The following is a 23844-nucleotide window of genomic DNA, read 5'->3' on the forward strand; positions in this document are numbered from 1 at the left end:
AGTGTCAAATTATAGCCTTCACATCGTATCGCTAAATCATACCATTGATATACGAATATATAAATACATGTAGTTATTAACGTATTGCTAAAGAAACAATTTCAACATTCAGCGTTTTTTTTTAATATTTTTATTGAAGTTATAGTAATTTCATCAATTCCACACAACCCCATCGCCACGCATTATCCCTGATTTCAATCGACACCCTTGATAATGCGAATATTACTCTGGAATAACGGGTCTTAATACATGTTCGTAACAGTCCGCACAGGCTAATATGGGACGACACTTTCCGCCGAATCTGTATTTTGGTTTAAAAAAGACTTAATTTAAAAAAATCCATAAAAGTGGAAGTGTCGTCCCCGAGAAGCCCGAGAGGACTACACGGGCTGATCTGGGACGACATATTTTACGGAAGTCCGTTTTCCCATAGAGCAGCTCATAAACATGTACTTTATGTCGTAGTTTTGAACTTTTTCACACCATTATGTTTGTAGGCGCGGATCCTCTACCGTTGTCTGACTTCCAACAGAATGAAACACCACATTTACTTCATATACTTCCGTCAGTGTGGCCCCCAACTACGTAGCAGATCTCCGTGCTCTAGTGTTAACGTACTGACTCTACCATCAAGGGCTGCAGGTTCCATCACCCGCTACACCTTCCGAACGTACAACTCCTCTTTCGTAATAATATGCTTTCCGTTTGGATAAAACAATGAACCGAAACTGAGGGGGGGGGGGGGGGGGGGGTCTTGCATATCTTGTCTTTTCCAAATTTACTGTCCTTTTAGCAAGCCCGTTCCGGAATCAAGCGAATTTGGTTGGTGGTCAACATACCACTAAATGGTTGGAAATTACAGTTATAACTAAAACAGTTGTCTCAACTTTCGTGACTCTAGTAAGTTAATTGTGAAGGAGTGCTGATACATAGCCCACACATAATGCAGCCGCAGGGGCACGGACGGATCTCATAAACCACGAAATACACATAGCCTTTCCAAATTATAACACGCGTTTCAGATGCGTGGTGGATACGGTGTCCGCCTGACATTTATGAAGTCCGGTGTTCGATCAATGCTAGCGGTCTCTAGATCTCCTCGTATGACACGAAGTACTGGATCTACCCATAATGGTATTTTTCGTTTAACCCTTTGAGCGCTGGAACCGGATTTTGAAGGCCTTTGCAAACAGTTTGGATCCAGATGAGACGCCACAGAACGTGGCGTCTCATCTGGATCCAAACTGTTTGCTATTCTGATAGTATTCTTTGAAAAAATAATCGAAGAAAATGCTCATTTTGGACATTCAGCAGACGACATTCTAGCAGACGACAAATTTCCCAGCATGCAAAGGGTTAAAGGAAGTATCTTCTAAGCAAAAATCCCTTTTAGACGGAAAGAGTCGTCCCTGGCGCACGACAGTTTACGCACATGTATTAAGGCGTGTTTTCCGAGAGCCAGACTCGTGTAATGTTTTGTTCCTCCCCTTCTCTATGTTTGTCTGTGCAGTTCGTGCCATCTCTACCCCTCGTAGTTTTTCTGGATCATTTAAATTGATAATTTTTGCGATGTACTAGTATTATTGTAAAGTACGATCACGATTTCCCGTAAAAAAGCACGGGCCGATTACCAGCTGATTACCGTTCTTTTCTATAGCCGTTAGTGTGTTAATTTGGTTGTTTTGTTCTGCAAGACAAAAACACAACATAATGTACCAAGATAAAAATCTTTATTGCTTCAATTGGGCATGTAGTTATTGATAGTTCAATACTTACAATATGCAAATCGTTAACATGGTCTTTCAACATACAAATTGGGCACAGATTCGGCGAAAAAAACAAACAAGCAAAATATATTTTAACACACGAAATCTTTTCGAAACAACTGTAACTTGTTAACTGTAAACAAAAGTCGAACATATTTCAATAATAACACTAGTATTCATTTCAACATGTTCATAAAGCAAAATTGCCTTAGAACAACAATGAAAAGTATTATTTTACGAAAGCATAAATCGTATATAAATATGTAACTTTAAATACAAAATTTGTATCGGTGCAAAAATACTTTGGTTGTCATTTATCGTAGATAAAACAGATCATATTAACAAAATGAGACAACATTTACGTACTGTAATTATAGCAATTATATTATTATTATTATTATTAAATATACACATTGTAGTCTAAGTACTACACATAGAAAACCTTCACATATACATCATACGTTTTTGTACAACTATACTCACGCTCGATTAAAACTTTCTTTACGAAGTCAGTTACATAAAAATAATACAAAGGATATAAGAAAATCAAAAGTTAAATTAATTCATCTTATCCCAGAGTTAAAGTATTACATTACAGAAAGAGCAGTTGTTCTCAGCATTCAACAAAATTCCGAGTCCACGCTCCAATATTATAGTATCACAATAGCGGAAGACCCGAGAATTTTCCTCTCAAATCAATTATCAATCGCCAATCATTTAGAGTAAATGTGCAGAAACTTTAAAATACGAATAATCTAGGTCATATGCCAAATAAAAAAATGTAAGTCTGTGGTGTGTTAATGGAATCTAATTAGGATGCATTTATTCACTGCATATTTCTTTATTGAACAAAAATTACTCAATTTGCGGAACAATTTCATCAAGTTAATACCGACAAGTTTCTAGCACATTACTCACCAACGTTTTCATGAGAAAATCATTTGAATAACACGTCTCAAACATAAAACAGAATTCGATGGCCCAGAATTCTGAGATTGAATACATAAAATTCAAGAGTATCACAGCATAAAATTTTTATGACCATATCCTGAAAGACTACCTTGATCTTATTCTGACTTTTGCTTACAAGTCCTCACAAATAAGGCACTTTTAAACTAAATTTTTCTTCGAAAAGTAAAACAACAACTGTGCCTTACTCGCCAAAACAACGTTACCGGAAAATTGTCCAATTTGCCCATATTTATTTACACCAAGAATTTGACGCTCATTTTCTTGAATCTAAGTCCCGAAAACAAAGAATAGAAATGCATGATCAGCATGACTACATTCTAGACTGTGTTATGGCTGACGTTTAATATAAATTACGCTTGCATTAGCTATGCATTGTTTGAGGTAGCTACAGTTGTTACAGATTGAATTGCAGTGTTCAAGTGAGAGACTTCAAAATTCACTTAATTAAGACCAACAAGATATTTCCACTTTAAAGAAGATATCCCTACTGCCTATTTAGCTTGGAAAAAAACAAAAACAAAATACGAAACAAATAATTGGGATTCCATTTAATGTAAGAGGTAGCCCCATTAATCGTAAGAGGTAGCCAACTTTACCGTAAGTACGAAAATGCCATCATATCTTGGCATAAAATAAATAGAACGTACATTGTAGTTTCTATTTATTATTAGTATCACATCAATACCATTCTTTTCGTCTGCAAACCCATTCAATGGCACAATTTCGAAGAAAAAATACTAAAATACACGTTTGTTATCTGTCCACAAAAATACGAGCATACAATAAATTATCTTGGTCCATTTAAGACCCAACAAATGCATTTTATTCAAGTAATATTCTGGGAAAAAATATAATTGTCAATAAATTATTGATGATTGAACACAGTCTCTTTGTATGGATGGAAAGATGCAGGGATCAGAAAACGGGTAACCAAACTATAACGCTTTCATCAGTTGAACCACGCTCTGAGAAAACAGGGCTTAACGCAGGTGCGTAAAGTGACGTCACATATTACCCTAAGAAGTATGACACTTTCTGCTTTTATGAATCATTCTTTTAAAGGAAGTCTCTTTTAAACGAAAAACAGTTTAGGCAGATTACATCCCAGATTAGCCTGTGGCAGTGCGGACTGTACAGGCCAAGTCTGAGGCGACATTTACAATCATGCATTAAGTCCAGTTTTCCCAGAACGAGGCTCGCCGGAGAAACACACTCAACGGCCACTAAGCTGGAGTATCCGATCGTTTGGTTTATTCCACTTTTTGATGTCTGCATTTTAATCTTTCCTTTAAGCAACTTTTGAGAACACATGTGAAAGTATTTTGTATAGTTTTTCAAACCAATATTAGGTGATACAAGAAAGGCGTCAAACATAAATACAAGCAGTCACAGTAACAAGATTTTTTTTACAAGTTGCTTGAAATCTGTGAATAAGTTACTTAGTATAAAAAAGACAATGTTTTGAAAAATTAACTAGTATATTTTCACATATGTTCTGGCAAAAAATGCTGTAATGTTACGGCTTGGCCAATAGTACGATTATTATAAATAAATATTTTTGCGACGCATACATTTTCATTGTATACATATATATATATCACAAAATTAACAGCAAACAATGACAAACGGAAAATGACATGAGTAAAATACAAGTAAAAATACATGTACGTGACCACTACATCGCAAAAGCTAACATTATCAATGGTGTATATTTCGTTGTCTGTACATAGCACTATATTTTTTATAAACATTTCACGTCAAAAATTGAAATTGTATACACATTTTTACAAGTCCATGAAGCTTAATTTTAGTTTCGACTTTGATCACTGTTTTTGATCTTTATTTTACATGTACAGTATTTATTTTTAAAATGTTTCAAGACATAAACATTGATTTTTGTTCAAATTTGCCGATGGTAAATGAAATGAAAAAAGAATGAATCATCACATGAATTTTACAGAAAATGATATAAAAATATAACAAAATGGTTTCGAGGATGATTTAAGTATCACATATGGAATAGGATGGTTATGTGTAGATTGCTGGGCAGGGGTTACCCCCCTAAATAACTATGTACAAGAATTATTTGTCCCTAATTCAAACAAAAAATGTATGTTTCCGTTCCAGAAAATTTTAAGCTGTCAGTTAACAGTTGTAACCATTACACATTTTAAGATATAGTTAAATTTCCCAATTATTCAACATTCCTCAGAGAATCTTTAGATTTTTGCAAACATTCACAGTTATTTTGTGTGTTATGATTTTTTTGTAAATTTTTATGTATATATACATATATTTTTTATATAGTTGATTTCTGCACTAATGCACTCACAAATATTTCATACAGTGTATGTTAGATCTATGTACAGTTAACAATTCCTGAACGAATGTAACAAATTAACATAAAAAGATTAACATCAGTGTTCACCCTTCAACATAACCAAGTGTCAACCACTGCCTCCCGATAAAAAATACAACAACAAAAATCTATCAAAATAATGGAATAGATTATTGGTCCATTATGGTAAAAGGTTGATATTCAACGAATATTGATCAAAACTTAGAGATTCTTTTTTGCAATAACATTTGTACGTTTGTTCAATATTTACGGTAATCAATGAATAAATCATTTTCCAACAATGAAAATTGCCAGATATAAAATGAAACAAATTAATAAATCTTGTGCTTTTGTTTATGAAACAATGTGGTCCCATGCAATAACCATGTGATAAAAAATGTCTGTAAAGACAACTTGGTCCCAGGACGAGGTGGTTGATTGTTAAAAATGCATGTTTCTATTTAAATGGAATGAGCTGGCAGTCTTTTGCTGTTTAATGAATATTTTAACAATGCACCTAGTCTGTAGCAATGGATAATTAATGCGATTTTGAATTGATGGCAGTTTTAAACAATTTGGTCTGAATTTGTTAACAAAAATCAATAACATAAGGAATAATCATAGAACGACATTAATAAGATTAGGAAAATTTCATATTTTTGTTCTCTTATGCTACTCACAATTGTCTAGTCATACTTTGCCAAAAAGAATTACAATTTTAACAATGCTAAAAAAATATAAGTTTTATGGTACATAGTTGATTATGTAAGAACACAAAATTCTCGTCTCCCTCCAATGAAGAAATTTTGAAGCAACAATGATTTTTGTTGTTTTTATCATAAAGAATTTTCAGCTGGAGTTAAAAACAAATCTGAACTTGAAAAACTTTTGTAGAAAGGTCTGCTTGATCACTATCGGAAGATAATATCTTGAACATCTGTGGGTGTTGTGGGCTGTTCTTTTAAATGTTCATTGTGGGATGTATGTTGTTGATGTGCCGATGGGGTGTGATCCATTTTACTGGAACTCGTTTCTACAGTTTCACTCATATTTGACAAATTCACTGCAAGAGTCTGTTCAATTTGTTCTTGGCACCCTCTTAAGCAGTCCTGAAACAAAGACCCACATTTCAAGTTTATTTTTTATATTAAACAAATATTTGGGAAATTAGTGTTATACTAATAGTGTAAAGAAGAACAATGAAACACAAAGGCGCCAAATTACCCACAAGAGATAAGACATATATTGAAAACTAGCACTGATAGCATCAACACAAACCAGACCCATTGCCAATCTAAATTACACACATGTTCCAATTGTTAATGAGCACAAATTGCTGTTTAATTAAAGGTTTTACTATGTGTCTGTCTGGATACTTCACTCAACAGGTGACCTGTCTTGTTTTACAATCCACATGTGGTCATAGGTCGCAGTCATAAATTAAATCTTAATCTGTCTTGTGAGATCCATTTTCTTGCCCAGAGCCATAAGAATCAATCAGCACAGAAATTATTGGCAAAGCTTGAATGCATTGGACGTGAGAAATTATGATATCTTGTGATATCGTCCTATTTAGTACTTACATAATAACCGGCTTAATTTTAAAACATTGTTATAATTCAGTCTGTAAGCTGATCAATTAAAAAGATTGTTGCTGTTGAGTTTTTGGTAATTAATTACAGTGCTAATATCAACAGGTCTGTTTATAGGTTACTTTAAATTAAAATTAACATCAATAACACTATGTACATTGCAAGAATTATAATATGTCAGCTGTGCTTTGGGAAAACCATGCTTAATCCTTTGCATGCTGGGAAATTTGTCATCTGCTAAAATGTCGTCTGCTAAATTTCTAAAATTAGCATTTTCTTTGATTTTTTTTCAAAGAATACTATCAGAATAGCAAACAGTTTGGATCCTGATGAGACGCCATGTTCTCATCTGGATCCAAACTGTTTGCACAGGCCTTCAAAATTCGGTTCCCGCACTGAAAGGGTTAATATATATGGGTTATATTTACTGCCAAGACTGTATTTTTGTTTAGAAGATACTTCTTTTAAACAAAAAATTCCATATTTATACAATTGTACTTATAAGCTGGATGTTTCGTCCATTATTAGCCTGTGCAAACTGCACAGGCTAATCTAGGACTGGACTTGTACACATGCATTAAGCCCTGTTTTTCCTGCCACATGTATAATATAGGCTCACATGTAAACAATTGAGTATTTCTTGGGCTTACCATTTCAATGCCCGTAATCTCATGAAGTTTTCGTAATAATTTAACATCTAGTTGCGGATCATTGCTCAGTCCATGAATGGCGGCCCCTACACTGCCAGCTGCTATCATCGATGGTGGATACATCATGAACTTGCAATCTGAAATTTAAAATAATATGTAATCATGGATATTTTTTGCGAGATAGGAAAGTTAATGAAAATTAATGTTGGGAAATATTTCAATTTGTGTAAGGGATATTGTTTGTTGATCATTTAGATTGCAAAATTACTCAAGATAAAGTAATGTTTCGTTGCTTGCCATAAGTATTCAAATTCACTAGACAGTTGACAATATGTTCAAGTCAATCTCTCTCACACTTGCCACACTATTTATATGTTCACAACAAACTGAACTAAAATTCATGGAATGCAACAACTTGTAGGTTAATGCTCTATTCGCCCTATTCCTGATTTATGGGCCGATAACTACATAGCCGCCAGTTTCACAGGACGTATTTAATGACCAATTTTCAATTATGACAATTATGCACATTCCAGTGGCCATATTTGTTACCAAGTATACAATTTAAGCGTTAACATTGGAGGAAAATAAAAATCTATTTTTTTTTTACCACAGCACAACTTGTATCTATTTCACTATCAAAAAAGTGATCAAAGCCAGGTTTATTCATTAGATATTTAAAGGATTAAGTGATTAACACTTCTGTACCAAAGAACTGCTGCACCCAATTATGTTATAAAAACTGCTCAAAATGAAATTGCAGCAAATCAATAGGTATGCACCATCTGATCCATTGCCTTTAGGTTTACCAATAATATGCTACTTTGACACTAACTTGACATCACACAAGATAAGGTCAGAGTGGTTAATGTAGACACAAGAATTGCCTATGACACTGTGTTAATAAGAGGTCACTATGGTATTATACTAGTGGACACAATAGACCAAACCTATGTCATAAATAAATGCATGTATTTGTGGACCTGTGTGTTGACTTTAGTAAATAAAATAGATAAGAAAATGTACAGAGCAAAGAAGAAACACCCATTTATGATTACACTCATTATGGAGTTTACCCAAAATGATAACCGTATTAATGTTCAAACACTTTTTCCCAAAACACATTGCTTTTAAAATATTCACAAAAAGAACCCACAACATATTGACTATGCGTAGCTCTCTTAATAATGATTTTACTATAAATAGTTTAACTTTGGATATCAGCTGGAAAAAGAGACCAGACTTCTGCTGTGTTAATAAGTCAACTACATCAAAGGACCAAGATTTATTTAATGAAGACACTGGCCAAGCCTTACTTTCTGAATAACCGGGTATTTATAAACTTATGGTCTTGTGGGCAAGGCATAGTTTGGGAGATAAACTTCAGAATCTCTAATCTTTGTTGGGTTTTGATCAGCTGTAATCTGGTATTGGGGGGGGGGGGGGGGTCAAGTGAACAGATTTACTTTTGAACCTGACTTGGCTTACTGAACCAATCCTTTCAATTAATGGGCTTTAACATTACACATTCAATGAAAGCGTAAATGCCTGAACTCTATATCGAGGGTAAAACTACAGTAATAATGCATATTTAACAATATTAATTGTTGTTATCATTGCTATGTTTTTTTTCTTTTTTAAATTTTGCAGAGAACATTAATTTTATTTATAATATCCAAATATTTTTTTCCCAAGCATTAAAATTATTAATTGTTAAAAAAAACTTTCAGGGTTATATTACATAACGCATTCACATTAATTTAGAATAACCCGCTGAACAAGTTTAAAACATTTCATCATGAAATATCATCGCTATTTAAATTCCCCCAATAACTCTACAAAATGAATAACAAATGACTGCTTGAATATTTTAGCTGTATTCACCATATTAAAGGACATATACAGGTGACATGAAAATGATTAATTACACTTGAAAGCTATTGGAAAGGCTGATGTACTTCACAAAATTCATGATATTACAATAAGCTGACAGATTAGAATTTTTAATAAGGTCTTTTTTGTGTAACACTTATAAACTGTCACAAATACCAGTTATCATAATGCCTTAATTGGCAATTTAGAATATTTCATGAAAAATGTCAACAGTCACTGATCATTTGCATTTAGTGCAATAATAGTGCAATTTATACAACACATTGTAATCACAATAATAAATGCTAAAGATATTTGTTAATCATGTGTCAATAAAACCTACCATAGGATTAAGATATTAGAGATATTTTGATACTCTTAAACTATTGCTTTAATGCAATAAAAGAGAGCCCCTACCTGTTGCACATAAGGCGATGAAGGTCTGAGCATGTTTTTTAATTACGTCACGGTGGCACTTGTCCATTGAGAGTCTGCTAAGAATTTGTTCTAAAAAATCATGAGGGGTCACTGCTGATAAGTCCCACTTCAATTTACTCAATAATAATGACTCCATGTCCTGAAAAACACAAAAGAAGAATTATTAAGTATTGTTTGTCAAGTTATCAAATGCTAACTTGTGAAATAATATCAGGTAAGCATTAATTGTACAACCGGTTAACACAAAAACTCTTCTGAGCTCTGCAATATTTATAATTTCATGTTGAACCAGGCCCTTTTGATAGGTCTAAATTGGTGTAAATTTATGTATTACTATTTATACTAATTTTAAACTGTCCCAATTTGAGACAGGAAAGATATGTACACAGTATAACAGGGCTAAACTGTTCGCCTCTGTGATGGTTCACTTTCTATCAGAGTGGTTCAATTTCTATCTGAGATTTGCTGGATTTCTTTTACAAGAGAGATGTAATAGAATTTGTTATAAATATGTAATGATAAATTAAAATCTTTGCACTTTAACATGTATGAATTACATAATGTTATTCAATTTTCAATATCAGTTTAAACCAATTAAAAATATCAATATATAAAAAATCTAGAAGAAAAAACCAGCCACTGAGTGGATTAAACAAATATTTGTATCCATATTATAAATAATTTGATGTTAGGTTTTACCTTTATCAACCAGCATTTTCATTACTTTATCAACTATTAAACCTTTGTTCAGTAACAACGATAGATGTCTACTGTATATACACAAGAGAGATGTAGTATACAGCACATTTAATTACCAGATATGTAGTGGAATGTAAAGCAAGTATTCGCTGCAGGCAAATGTCACTTTTTATATCATTACGTGACAATATTTTTTAAATAATAATACGATTGTATATATCTAATAAAGAATTTTATAAAAGGGTACTACTAGGCAGACTAGCCATCTCACGTTACACTAAGAGACAAAAAGTTAAAATTTTATGTTTTATTGATTTTTTCGTTTTCCTTCATGTGCAGTGCCTTGAAAAAAACCTGCACCTGATTAACATCAGCTTTTTTTCAATCAATACGTCATGACTTTCATGACGTCATAAATTCCAAGTATATTTGGCAAGGTTAAATGATCAGCTGTACTCTATGAACCCAAGAACGGTCGTTTAACATACTTATGTCGATGAAAATTTATGCCAAACATTGTAGTTCAAGTTGCCACATACCGTCAACATTGTATATGATATTGAATGATCCGTGTATATCACAAGTCGTTCTGCTGAAATTGGCGAAGTGTCTTTTAATTTGGATGCCACAAACATACTGCACGCTCCCAATAATTGAAGTCTAGTCCGTGAAATATCACACACTGATAAAAACCTGTCCAAGTAGTTCATTGATAAAGGAAACACCTCCTCTTCGCATGCTTGTTCGTCGCAAACCTGAAATGATACAGTAAAATATTGAATTAATCAACACATTCCATACCAAAGTCCTAAGAAAATGCATCATCAACTGTTTTGGAAATTCAAGTAGCGTTCATAAAAAGTAGGACCAAAAACGTTCTAGGCCTACTTTTCGAAACAATAATTATAATGTAATATTGATAAAATAATTATTAATAGATGAAATATTATCTATTTATGATAATCTATTTATATTTTTTATCTGTAGTAATTAAACAAGTTCAAAGCATTGGTTATGAATATATCATTCTTGATCAGTTCCCTCCAAAAACTAGTGACGACAAAAGAACGCTGTAATGCAATCTTGTAAAGTCGCGTTGCATAGTTGCAATTGCACTCTTAATATTTCATTTTACACCATATAAAAGGATGTGGTGCTTTCACGCCCATAAAAAACACGCAGTTGCAACTTGTATGCAACAAGTGTGCAAAACTGGCGCTCATAATTAGTTGCTTCAATGCCACCAATAAATGATCGTATAAATAACTGAAAAAAGTTAAATGAACAGTTTTATTCATTCAAACGCTCGAAACACAGTTTTTTCTTTTAGAATTTTAAGATAACATTTTAAAATGCTTAAAACTTTGATTATTTATTAAAATTATGAATAACTCAGTTCACGTCAGTTTTTTTTGTAAATTAATTATCCACATTACCTCTAACATCCACTGTCCGACCATTTGTCGCATGTATGGTTTAATGTCTGTTTGAACACATCTAAAATAATTTTGATTTGGGTGGTATCTGTCTTCGAGCGCTAATAAATTCTGTAATACTCGATTGTCGTTAAGAAGTACAGGGTCCTCATAAGCTCTTCGTGGACATTCCGCTTCTGTGCACATCAAATCCACGTCTCCCATACTTTCACTATATCCTCTTGGTAAAACAAGCAAAATAAATAAATACAAAATCCAAGCAAAGAAATAAATTAAATCCAAAAGCAAGAACAGTTTGGCCGGTTGACCATTTGTGACTGACAACACGTCGTACGTCTCTGACTTCCACCGACCAACAGATGGTGGTATTTACGAGCTCTTAGTATTGAGATATTTCGCGCATGCGTAGAGGGCGCTCAATAACGTACCGTTCAGATATCAGAAATCCGATAATAGGTTTGAGCGATTTTTGTCAATGATATTATAGTAGATCTATAGTAGATTTAATAGGAATATGACTTCAGGGTGCTAAATAAATGTTGGTCAAATGTATGTAAGATTTTAAAATAAACAAGTGAAAACTATCTTCCCACCTGTATTACATGAACACCCACTTTTTCATCATTGATATTAATTACAATGAACGATAGGATTTATTTTTATTTAAGATGATTTCTATGTCTTAAATATTACATATGAATATTCGTTTAATAAACATTAAGGAAGTATTCGAGTAAATGCTTAGTGGACAAAATTATGATTGTCTGCACTTAGTTCACTTAATCATATATGTGCAGATCAGAATTTGAGCGGCAAACTCGAAAATGCAGTAATGCACAAAGTTGCAAATAAATTTTGGACATGAATATACGTGGTCGCATGAGTATGTCTAACAGTTCGATGCATAAAATCAACAATTTCAAACTCGATTTTATTCGATTTTTTACTTTCTCCAATCCTTTGTGTTATACTGAAACTTTAATGTCATCTATATTTAGTTTTCCATGAAGTCGAGGTCAATATCCAACCGACCAATCAGCGTTCAGCACATGATGCGCAGCGATTTTATGAATGAAATGTGCAGCCAAGCGATTTTGGTATGCATGGGGTCGACAGGGTAACTTGAAACCGCGCCCCTATCCGTCAAGTTACAGCGGCAAACTCTCATTGGCTACACGGCGGTTGGAATGGGAGGGGCTAAATTTTTGTGATATTTGCCGAGTCCCTAAATGCTAGTTCAAAATGGCATGCAGTAAGCATACTTTACGTACATGCTATGCAAATGTATCGATAGTGTGTGTTTAGAAGACTTACACAACACCATCAATAACAAATATTTTACTGCTTGTAAAAATTGACTTTATGCGATTGTGTACATGTTTTAGACGTGTCACGTTATTGACTAACTATAGTGGCATGATATATTGTCCCAATTTGACAGTAATTTAATAAGAAACATCCTTTTCACCACTATTGTGATTAAATGACCAAACTGCCTTTGGCATAATTAAAAATCTCAAACATCAATATCTTAATTTTTACTTGTGCCAAGCGTAACACAATGACAGACCCTGAGGTTTTTTTTCGCGTTTACTATCGGAAGGGAAATAACTACTCATAACCCCTTTTCTCCCGATCGATTATTTAGCCAGACACAATTATCGCCCGTTAAAAGGGACCGAGATCAATACGTGTTATATACAAAACTAAAAAAGTATTGCCTCTTCGGCTGCCTCAAACTAAAATGTAACAAGCATTGCTGACTATAGAGAAATCGCCAGGATCATTCTTCTAAAACTGGCTGTTAATAAGCTGGACGAAACAAGAACATTTGTCTATTTTTTTCTTCTTCCGAAATCTTCATTTATTATCTTAATCAATTTTGGAGCAGTAATGAAGATGATGATTATGCAAAGATGAAAATTAAGAATTCGGTTTTAACTTATGCGCACAAGAAGCTCTGCATTATTCCATCATGAAATAAATGCTACTAGTATTTTTTTTAATTTGATATACCGTTTTAAAGTTTTTTTTAGGTTATCGTCAGAGAATTAAAATGCTGGATCTCTTTTGAGAACAATTTTTAAGAATGATACTCTCGCATTATAATCTTATAATTACTGTGTTGCGCAATTAGTACAATTACATACATGATATTGGAACTTTAATTGCCCTCGATACGTTTCGTGCATTCCTACAAAGTCAGGAAGAACAAGAGATTTAAATGGAATGGAATGTAAATACAGTGTGGAACTCCCAGGCACTCAAATATACACGTAACAGATAAAGAAGATGGTTCCTAAAAGACAGTCAATTATTCGGGACTGGTTCAATAGTTTTACTATACAAATATTGGCGTATAGTAAACAAAGTCGCGAAGAATTTGAAACTCGATAAATACAGATACATATTTACTTATTGTTTGGTGTCAATACCCGATCGATTGTTGTCTTACTATATACCATTGCTAATTGGCATTCCGTCTTCTGTAATTGCAGATAAGTAGACATTAAAACCGAAGGCACTGACCGAATATTTGACTGATTGTCAATAACTTCAACACAACTCATGAATCCGATGATTAAGGATTACTGATCAAAAACAAACGCAAACAGTTTTCGCTTTTTCTAAATGTGTATAATGAGTATTAATTTCTAAAAGACGTCAATTTCGATGATCTTAAAAATAAACAAGTGCACGGAAGTCTAATTACTGGAACTAATATATATATATATATCTGTTTCGCTGAGCGCCTTTTTATTTTTCCAACTACATGTTTATCGTGTGCCTTCTTTCTCGTCCACTTTTTCTCTCGATTTTATTTCTTAATACACAAATTCAACTCAAATCGGTACACTTATGTTATTTGAGCTTGTGTACATTCGACCTTGAAATTGCTTATATCATTTTGCGTCTTTTTAAGACAAGGTCACTAGATCTATCCAAATATGTCTATGAACCTATGAGTAGGCCGTGAAATTGAAGACGAAAGTGTTAACCGACATAATGTTGCGATATTTTGATTACAGTAATATAACATTTCATACTAATTCATAAGCGATAGATATAGTAAATAATCAAAACAATGCGGCTGATTGAAATTACTCAACCGGAATCCTTCGGTGTTGGACGAGAACAATAAAAAAGTATATTTCAATGTCTCATTTCACTAATGTAGGTGGTAAAAAAAAGAAAAAATATCCCAATCTGGGAACCAAATTGTAAACTATTATCTCTTCATACACATTAATTAATCGAGTATTTACTCATGCCGTACGTCGCCTTGGTCCTGCTTGGTTGTACAAAAGATACATTTTGGCACCACGTTTCGAGTGTTTTGAAAGACGAGATTTCTTTAAATAATGGCATTGTCTTACAACGAAGGCACTGAAATTAATATCTCTTCGAGAAATCTGGGCCAACAAAGTAGTGAAATTCTGTCCGGTATGGAAATTAAGTCCACAAACACATTCGTATTTGTTCTGACAGGGACCTTGAAAGGAAACAATCTTGTTAACATGGCCTGCATTGTTATGTGCTATTTTTAATGCGTCTTTAACATTGCGTCAGGTAGAGTGCGCTTAGGCCAGAATATTGTATAGTTACACACACACGAGTTCATCTGAACCTTGTACAAATCCTCTATCTTTATTTCGTATAAGCCTTTTCACTTTGACTGAAAGAATTAAATATTCATAGACGTATAACTTTTCTTTTATTTAAAAGCCTAATTGCTTTTTTATGTTTCCTTTGCTGCAGATAGTTGATTTCCTTAATAAAATCGTCTCATCATTAATGGGTGGGGACATGAGTGAGATTGATAAAAAATGCAACATTAAACGCCGAGTTGCAAAAGTATCTATTGCAACTTTTGGCGTAATCGATCAAGTGAACAAGCGTAGAACTTTCTTATTACTTTAAAACTGTCTTCCCAGCTATAGATCGGATGGGATAAAATCAAAGATTTCCCATGCGATTGCGATTTGAGACGTTTACGCAGTAGACTGTACCGTAAATCGTCAAGAATAATCCAAGATAAATCTTCAAGTGACAATATTTACTAGGGCCATCGAGTGATAACAATGACACCCAAGCTTCAAGCGTCTGACAATCATGGGACACGGATTAACAATCAAACACCCTAATCACCCGAAATTACTCGCTAACAACCGCACTATAGATGTTTACAGACCTACATAAAAGAGCTGATTACTGGTGCAAAAGGTGTTGAAACAACCAATCTTTCTTGTCAATCCGGCGCACCAATTCTATTTAATCGATTATGCAATTCTGTCATCGTTTCTTATACAAGAAGTATGCGAATATACGTTGAGTAAACACATCGGACAAAGCGACATTTACCGGAAACTAGTTACTGGCGCCATTTCGCATTTTTTCCTAATAAGAAACAATTTCTAGACCTACACATGGTAGACATTTTTTACGGATTACCGGTAATTCTTAAATAAGGTTATTTACATTCTGATTTCGATATCAATATGTTAATTTCATAGCTATTGTATTGGGCGGTCTATAGATATGTACTTAAGCAAAGCGTTCATATTCGACAAACTTTAAAACATGCACGCATAAATACGTCGGACGAAGATCGAAATAAGAGACAACTCGGTTCCCATGGTGATTTTTGTTCACAAGGCTTAAAGAGTACCGGCCCTTGATTGATCCTTTCCGTCAAAGATTTTCATTTGCGTTGAGAAGCAAAATACACATATGCAATCTCCTGTACCGAACGTCCATCCCTCGCCGCGAAGAACGTATTTGTTTAGTTTTTAATTACTTCAGATAGGCGTTAATGTATTGCCAGCTATTGTATATTGAATAACTTAATAGCGTCATAAAGCTTTTTATATAAGTTACGTAACTGTATACCAAAAAGGTACTTAAGGAAATCAATATACCCATTTTCAATTCGTAAAACTTGCCGTACCCAATACCAAACTATAACACAACTATATTCTTTATGGCTAAAATTCGATACAATTATTGTATGCTTTTCAGACAATATTTTAACAACCTAACACCAGATTGCGCAGATGCTATTATAAGCGTTGTCGTTTTAAAGCGAAGAAATTCGTTGGTAAATCACACGTGACGAGCATTTTCCCCCCAAAACGCATCGAAATTGTGAACTACGGAATTATCTTTGGTTCACTTTTTCACACGTTGAACATGGGGCCTTAGACCTTTGCGTTACCGAAACACATACTGGTGTCAAGTTGGAGCATTTGCTGCTTCACGTGAAACGAGACCGCGTTACTCTCACGCGTCACGTGCAACATATGTCGCGTCACGAAAACGTGTGACTGCGTTAGGTGGTCCGCAAGGTGACAGAACTACGAAGGTTGCCAATTTAGTCTTCAGCTGAGAGTAATGTTTTTTTTTTCGGTTTGTACGTGTTGTTTCGAATTTTTTGTTTGTTTCAGTCGTACTTGGAAAAAGTTTTTACGCATCAATCTAACCAGTCTTTTCAAGTATGTTTATTTATCAGTGTATTTTTTTACAGATTAGTCGTCATTATTAACTCGCATTTTTGGTCACGTTTTTATGAGTGATCATACATAGAATATTGAATGTGTTATTAGGTGTACATATGTACCGGCCTGCGTGTATTCTTGTAAAATTTTGATGACATTATAATTAAACCTCGCTCTGAGAAAACGGGGCTTAATGCATGTGCAATCCATACAGACTAATCAGGGTCGACAATTGTATGGTTTTTATGATTTTTCGTTTAGTTTAGACGGAAAGCGTCGTCCCTGATAAGCCTTTGCGAACCGAACAAGCTAATCCGGGACGACGCTTTACGCACATGCATAAAGCTCCTTGTTTACAGAGTGCGTCTCAATTGCATGGGATGTCGTGGTTGAGGAAGGGTGGATACAAGCACCGTTACTTGTACATTTGCCTCTTGTATTGAGTTTATCTCTGTTCGAAACGAAGTTTGCAAACTATTTTTATTAAATCCTAGTTGCAATTAATGGTTCACGGGACGAAAATTAAACAATATGGTCACCATTATGATATTGCGACTTAATTCATACATCACAGCAACGTACGTTCTGCAAAAAGGGAAAAAAACAACAACAACATGCTAATATATGTTTGTGACATATGCACTTAAATATGGAAGACAACAACAACGAGTGTACACAAAACTCACTACCAAAACATCAATTGCATGCTAATAGATTTTTGAATTAACCTCTACTTGAAATGATAGTTGGGAAGAGATTTGAATTACAGGTTATAGATTCAATTCATTTTCATGTAAGGCATATTAAATGCCACTATGAGTATTAATAGTATTGCTTAACTCTGAATTCACATTGACATGTATACTTATATTTAGAAAACAATAACAACACCTAAAATTCACAAATAAAACAACAGGCACATGCTAATAATTTGAAGTTGTTTTTTATCATTCTTAAACCAGCAATAACGTTACTATGGTTTTGGCCTACTTTGTTAAAAGTTTTAAATTAAATATGTTAAAACGTGATTTGTTACATAGTGAGCAGATTTTATATCTTATAGTATCTCTACCATTCCAGTTTCACGAGCCTTAGCAACAGTGGCGATTAAATATATTTGTTTGTATTTCTTTTTTTTCGGCGGGGGAACGGGATTACCCAATCGGTGCAAAACACCCCACCAAAACACCCCACCAAGACACCCCACCAAAACACCCCACCAAAACGTAGGTGCCGATTTCACACTTTCACGCGACGACATCTCACTTATATGCGACGACCTCGCTCTCTCACGCAGCATCTGGCTTCAAACGAACGTGTACTGTGAAGTAGAAAGGTGCGAACCGGAAGTGTGAAGTAGGTACCGCGTGGGTACGGTGCTAATCATTTTGCTTAAAATGTGGAGTAACGATTCTAGCATAAACCCATTTATGCCTAGTGGACTCTCCCATCCTTCTAAATTGGATCAGTTTATTTCCAAAATTAGGGATGTCTAGTATATTTGTTTCTATATTTAAAATATTTCTTACAGAAATTCCTTTAAGCAAACAGCGCAGACCGTGATGAGACGCCGCATCATGGGTATACGCTGTTTGCAAAGGCCTTTTTTTTCTAGACGCTAGGCATTAATGGGTAAAGATGATACACCAAGAAACAAAGAGCAGATACAATTCATAAAGGCAAGAGACGAGTTATCTTATATATGTGTAAAAGTTTCCCTCACAACCCTTCGTTTATTATTGAAAAATATTAATTAATATACATGTATATATATTTTTAAATTAAGAAAACAGACTATATATTTGTTAAAATGTTAAAAGCGAAACACCATAAGGCATTCGTTAAATGGTTGAGGCAAACGGTGTACGGAAGAAACCGCCTCCGGAAGAAACACCCTTTCAAAAAAACGGCATAGCGGAAGAAACCCCCTTTCAAAAGTTGCATAAGCGGAAGAAACACCCTCGCTTGTTTTGCATATGCGGAATAAACCCCCTTCCATAGCGGAACAAACCCCTTCCATAATTAAATCATGTGTATTCAAAATGTGAAAGGGGGTTTCTTCCGCTATGCCGTTTTAAGGGATTCAAGTAAGAATAAGAAAGACATTTTGAGTATGCACGTTTTTGTCAAATATTTATGAAATTATATAAAATGTGTTAAAAAACGATATGTATTCGTACGACACACTAACACTAACTGCGATCATAATAATAAGACGAATGATTCGGTATTGTAGGAAAATATGTACGAAATATCTTCGTCACAATCGGCTCGGGTCGCTTATATGTCTTTGCTGCGTTTTATGAAATTCGTCTTCAACGTATAATTTTTCTTGCCTATTTTGTGTTATTGTAACGTATTTTTATCAATATAGTACAATTTAACATTTAATATATTAAAATATAATTTAACGATATAAAAATCGTATAATCTAACTTTAACGAGTGCAAGACAAATTCACAAGAGCATCTCATCATTAACAACTTGTGAATAAACTGCCGGTACACTTCTTTAATCAGCACAAAGCTGTTTGGAAATATATTTTCGCACCCTCATTTAATTATATTCAAGGTCCTTTAATGTACTGGCCATTGTGGATAATGATGAGAAGTTGTGTCATGATCGGCGCCTTTCATTCATTTCCAAAAAAGTGCGGCTCATGTGAATTTATGTACAGGTATGACAATTGAACAAGTTTGTAATCATTTAAATCATAACCATTTACTATGAGGCTGCTCCTTTTAATGCAAACAAACTTAGCCTTAAAATGATTTACATGTGCAAATATGTTTCATACGCTGGCATAGAGGTGACATTCACTTCTCTTTTTTAAAATTGCTCTCCTCTTTTTTCTATCTCGTGGCCACGAGTTAGCTATGTCGTGGCCACGAGATAGAAAAAAGAGGAGTGCAAAACTAAACAAAAGCGGTGTACAATTAAAAAAAGAGCGGTGCAGTAAATAAAGGCAGAGTGCATTAAACAAAAGAGGAGAGAATTTTCGCTATCTCGAGATCCCGAGTTAGTCAGCCAATCAAATTTTGCGAAACATGTGTAAATATTCTGTACGCATATATATAGCTGGTCAAAGCAGGCAAGGCTCTGATATAACATAACATACTACTATTACTACTACTACTACTACTGCAGCTGCTGTTGTTGTTGTTTAAAAAAAGAGAAGTGAATGTCACCTCTATGCCACCGTAGTTTCACGATGGCATGTATTCTTTTTTCCATTAGTCCATTCGTTATCATTGTTCATTAGACCCTAAACCCCTTTATTGCAAATGTTATGGTGGACCCAATTTTAAAAACACAGATTATTTCAACCCCATTTTAAATAATATTTCTGTTTGCTTGTAAAGCATTTTTCGTTCTCTTGATTGTTCGACACTTCAGCCGCCTGTCGGACGTATCTTCATTGAGACACGTTCGTTCTTATTTATTTGCAATATTCAATGCAAAGAACTTTTGGAAATAAAATGAGAACCCTCGGCATTCCAAGACTTTCAGTTTTATAATACACGTGGGCGATACGACCTACGTAAGCAAAATTAATTATAAATGACATATACAAGCAATAAACGTTCCATTACACATTCAATAGATAATTTTCATAAATTTTAATTTAATTTCATAAGAGTACTAAGCGATCGAGTATGAAAAGGATTTTTTTGTAACCCAAAACATTTCTTTGACACTGAGTGAGAAGAAAGCGTTTCTACACTTATTTTTGAATCAAAAGGTTAAATTGAATTCGAGGCATGCGGCTGTTGATATTTATTTATTGTCAGTTCTTATAGATTTCCTATTGATTACACCCCACATAAAACAAGTTATATTTGTTTGTACATTTATCGCTGTCGACCCACGTCAATGAAACTAGAGTAAAGAAAACAACGAAAATGGAAAGCAAATAATACACAAGTCTTATTAAGCAATCTATATTCGCTAAGCCGCAGCAATCTATACTATATATAATCTCCGCGCTCTCAATCGTTCTATAGCTCTATTAAAATGCTGACTTGATAGAACTATACGTCCAAAAGTGCTTATCGGTCGTAATGAATAGGGTCGCTTATTATTCATTTATTTCAATCTATCAATTCATTTTATTTATTCACTCATTCATTACATGATATAGAGTTGCGTTTGGCTTCCTTGGGATAGGAGTGTCTAGCTGTAAGGACGGGTAAACGCGCTGTGAATCCATTGGAATGGGTAAGTATGGGAGGCGTATTTAAGTTGCGAACACATCATTAGGGGTCCTGAAATTTTAAAGTTTTCTTTTCGAAATAAGCTTTTTTAGTAAACTCCCTACCAACTCTCCACCGTTCTACTATTCTTTGACCACCTGCCTTCGCTTGTATCAAACAAAAATATGCATGCGCGGTATAAATGAAGAAATTTACTACTAAATGAAATATTGAAAAAAAATTGTTTAGTTGTAATGCATTAATTATTGTCTACGTATAACATGTGATGCATATTGAAAGCTTAATTTCAAAAGCACGTTGTAAAGTGTTTTTTGCTTTTAAACAATTTCATTGCATTTCAAATGTGTAATTTATTTTAATTCCGGTTCATCATCCAATTGGATAAACCATGTATTTTGTAAACAATTATACATTTCACCCTTGTCGTCAACTTCTCACAACGATATTACCACACACCTACTCTTCTTAACACTAAGAACATCTACTCCTCCTAGTCAATTTTTTCTACAACCAATGCTCTTTACTAATGTAGACATACTTTATTAATTATTAATTATTTCAAAATTTTCCATACTTGTTTCTGTGTTCGCTCTTTTTCCTAACTCTTTGGGAACATGCTCGTTCCTTTAAGTGAGCCGTGATTTTAAGGCGGAATAAACAACTTTTCCAATTTTTTTATTTACTTTTGTCAAATTGATAATGTTTGCTAAACAACTTTTACAGTGGAATAAATAATTTCACACTTGTCACGAATATTTGAAATTCTACAATAAACAATAATAAGACACCAAAAATAAAATGATCTGAGCTGTGAAGGTAGCAAAAAATTGTTTATAACGATAACTTTTTTTCTTTGACGACTCGGATATTGTGTGTTACTGTAGTTCGACACAGTTTTACATGACATTGAAATAAAGTATTGAAGAGAACGTTTAGGTTATCTGAGATTTTAACACTCTGTTATCAAAGGAACGATGAATGAGTTGTTTGAATTTTTTTATTCCTTTTTATGATTTGTAAGAGCTGAGGGACTATATCTCATGAAAGGTCAACGACCGCTCTTCCATGAACATTGGCTCTGACAGAGTAAAACAGACAAAATATAGGTGGACTTCTTTTGCGGACAAACCATTTTATTATTATCATGTCATCGAACATGCGTTGTCGAAATAAAGCCCCATAACTTATAGTCTATGTTTCAGCAGTGATGGAAAAAATGTTAGCAGCAGTATGGTGATGTCATTGCGAATAATCTTTTGATGACGTCATTTTATTTTTTAAGATAAGGACATCGATGTAAACGATGTGTTCAAAAAAATACCAAGAAAGACATATAGATCAACCATTACTTGCTCGGCCTTAAAAAAAAAAAACGTTTGCTATGACAGACCACACTTGATGAAATAACAGACATTCAAATGTATGCATGTACAGACAAATCAAAGACCTATAGAATACATTAGACCTATAGAATACATTGTATTTTATAGGTATTCGGACAAAGCAACGCATTGTATACGACATTACTTATGTTTACAACAGGGCATGTGTATCCGGGTATCAATGCAAATTCTTGATTTATTACGGTTTCTATGAAAAGATTGCTTTCGTACGAAAATTCGATATACAATATTTTTTTATCACACTAGGATATGCTCTTTTTATTTAAATTTACCTTTGATTTGAAACGTGGTAATATTGTTTTGATTTCTAAATGCTAAACAAGCGGTTTAACCTGTGATCGAATGCCTTTATATACGTGTAATTTTCGTACTTTTATGCACAAGCCCAAACGGTAATTTGATCAAACTAATCTAACAATCATTTTATGGTTCTAGGACCTCATCTATTTTTCCTTTGTTTGTTCAGTTTGAGCTTTTGGAGAATGCGGATGTTTCGGTTCCGATGGAAAGGTAGCTTATGACAGTGTCTATTTAAGAGGTCACTGTTTTGTCCGCTAATTCTACACTTTCAGATAAGGTTTTGAATACTGTAGCTTTTGAAGATAACGTTATCGCATACTAACTCGTGGTAACATGTAAACAAACGTGTTGTACGGGGAATTAGCTCAAGTGGTAGAGCGCTCGCTTAGCATGTGAGAGGTAACGGGATCGATACCCGTATTCTCCATAGCATTTTAATTTCGTACAATTATCTCCAACAAAATACATGTAGCAAAAACAAATTCTCTTCTGCAATTCTGCATTATCTTTGTGTCGGAATATATATCTTGTAGCTTTATCAATACATATTTTAAACAAAAATGTAAGCAAATCGTTTCTTTTACAAATCAATTAAATCGTTATACATGCATAACCAGATTATCCAGTTGGCATTTACAATATTTTGTAAAACGAAACGGGTTTTGCACA

At 34.0% G+C, this 23844-nt stretch overlaps 1 protein-coding gene and 1 non-coding gene across 2 annotated transcripts; one reads left to right on the top strand and one right to left on the bottom strand.

Moving 5' to 3' along the window:
- Positions 1-1713: 1713 nt before the first annotated feature.
- Positions 1714-12143, bottom strand: LOC127864765 (G1/S-specific cyclin-D2-like). Its single transcript, XM_052404628.1, has 5 exons — positions 11764-12143; positions 10867-11082; positions 9608-9767; positions 7319-7455; positions 1714-6185 (listed from the first exon to the last, which is right to left on the bottom strand). Exons 1-5 carry the CDS (start codon positions 11965-11967, stop codon positions 5988-5990), a joined length of 915 nt encoding a protein of 304 aa, XP_052260588.1. The 5' UTR covers positions 11968-12143; the 3' UTR covers positions 1714-5987.
- Positions 12144-23529: 11386 nt separating this feature from the next.
- On the top strand, positions 23530-23602 carry Trnaa-agc (transfer RNA alanine (anticodon AGC)). Its single transcript has one exon. It is a non-coding gene; the product is annotated as a tRNA-Ala (tRNA).
- The last annotated feature ends 242 nt before the right edge of the window (positions 23603-23844 follow it).

Source organism: Dreissena polymorpha, chromosome 1 (genome assembly GCF_020536995.1).
Source record: "Dreissena polymorpha isolate Duluth1 chromosome 1, UMN_Dpol_1.0, whole genome shotgun sequence".
Lineage (NCBI taxonomy): Eukaryota > Metazoa > Mollusca > Bivalvia > Myida > Dreissenidae > Dreissena > Dreissena polymorpha.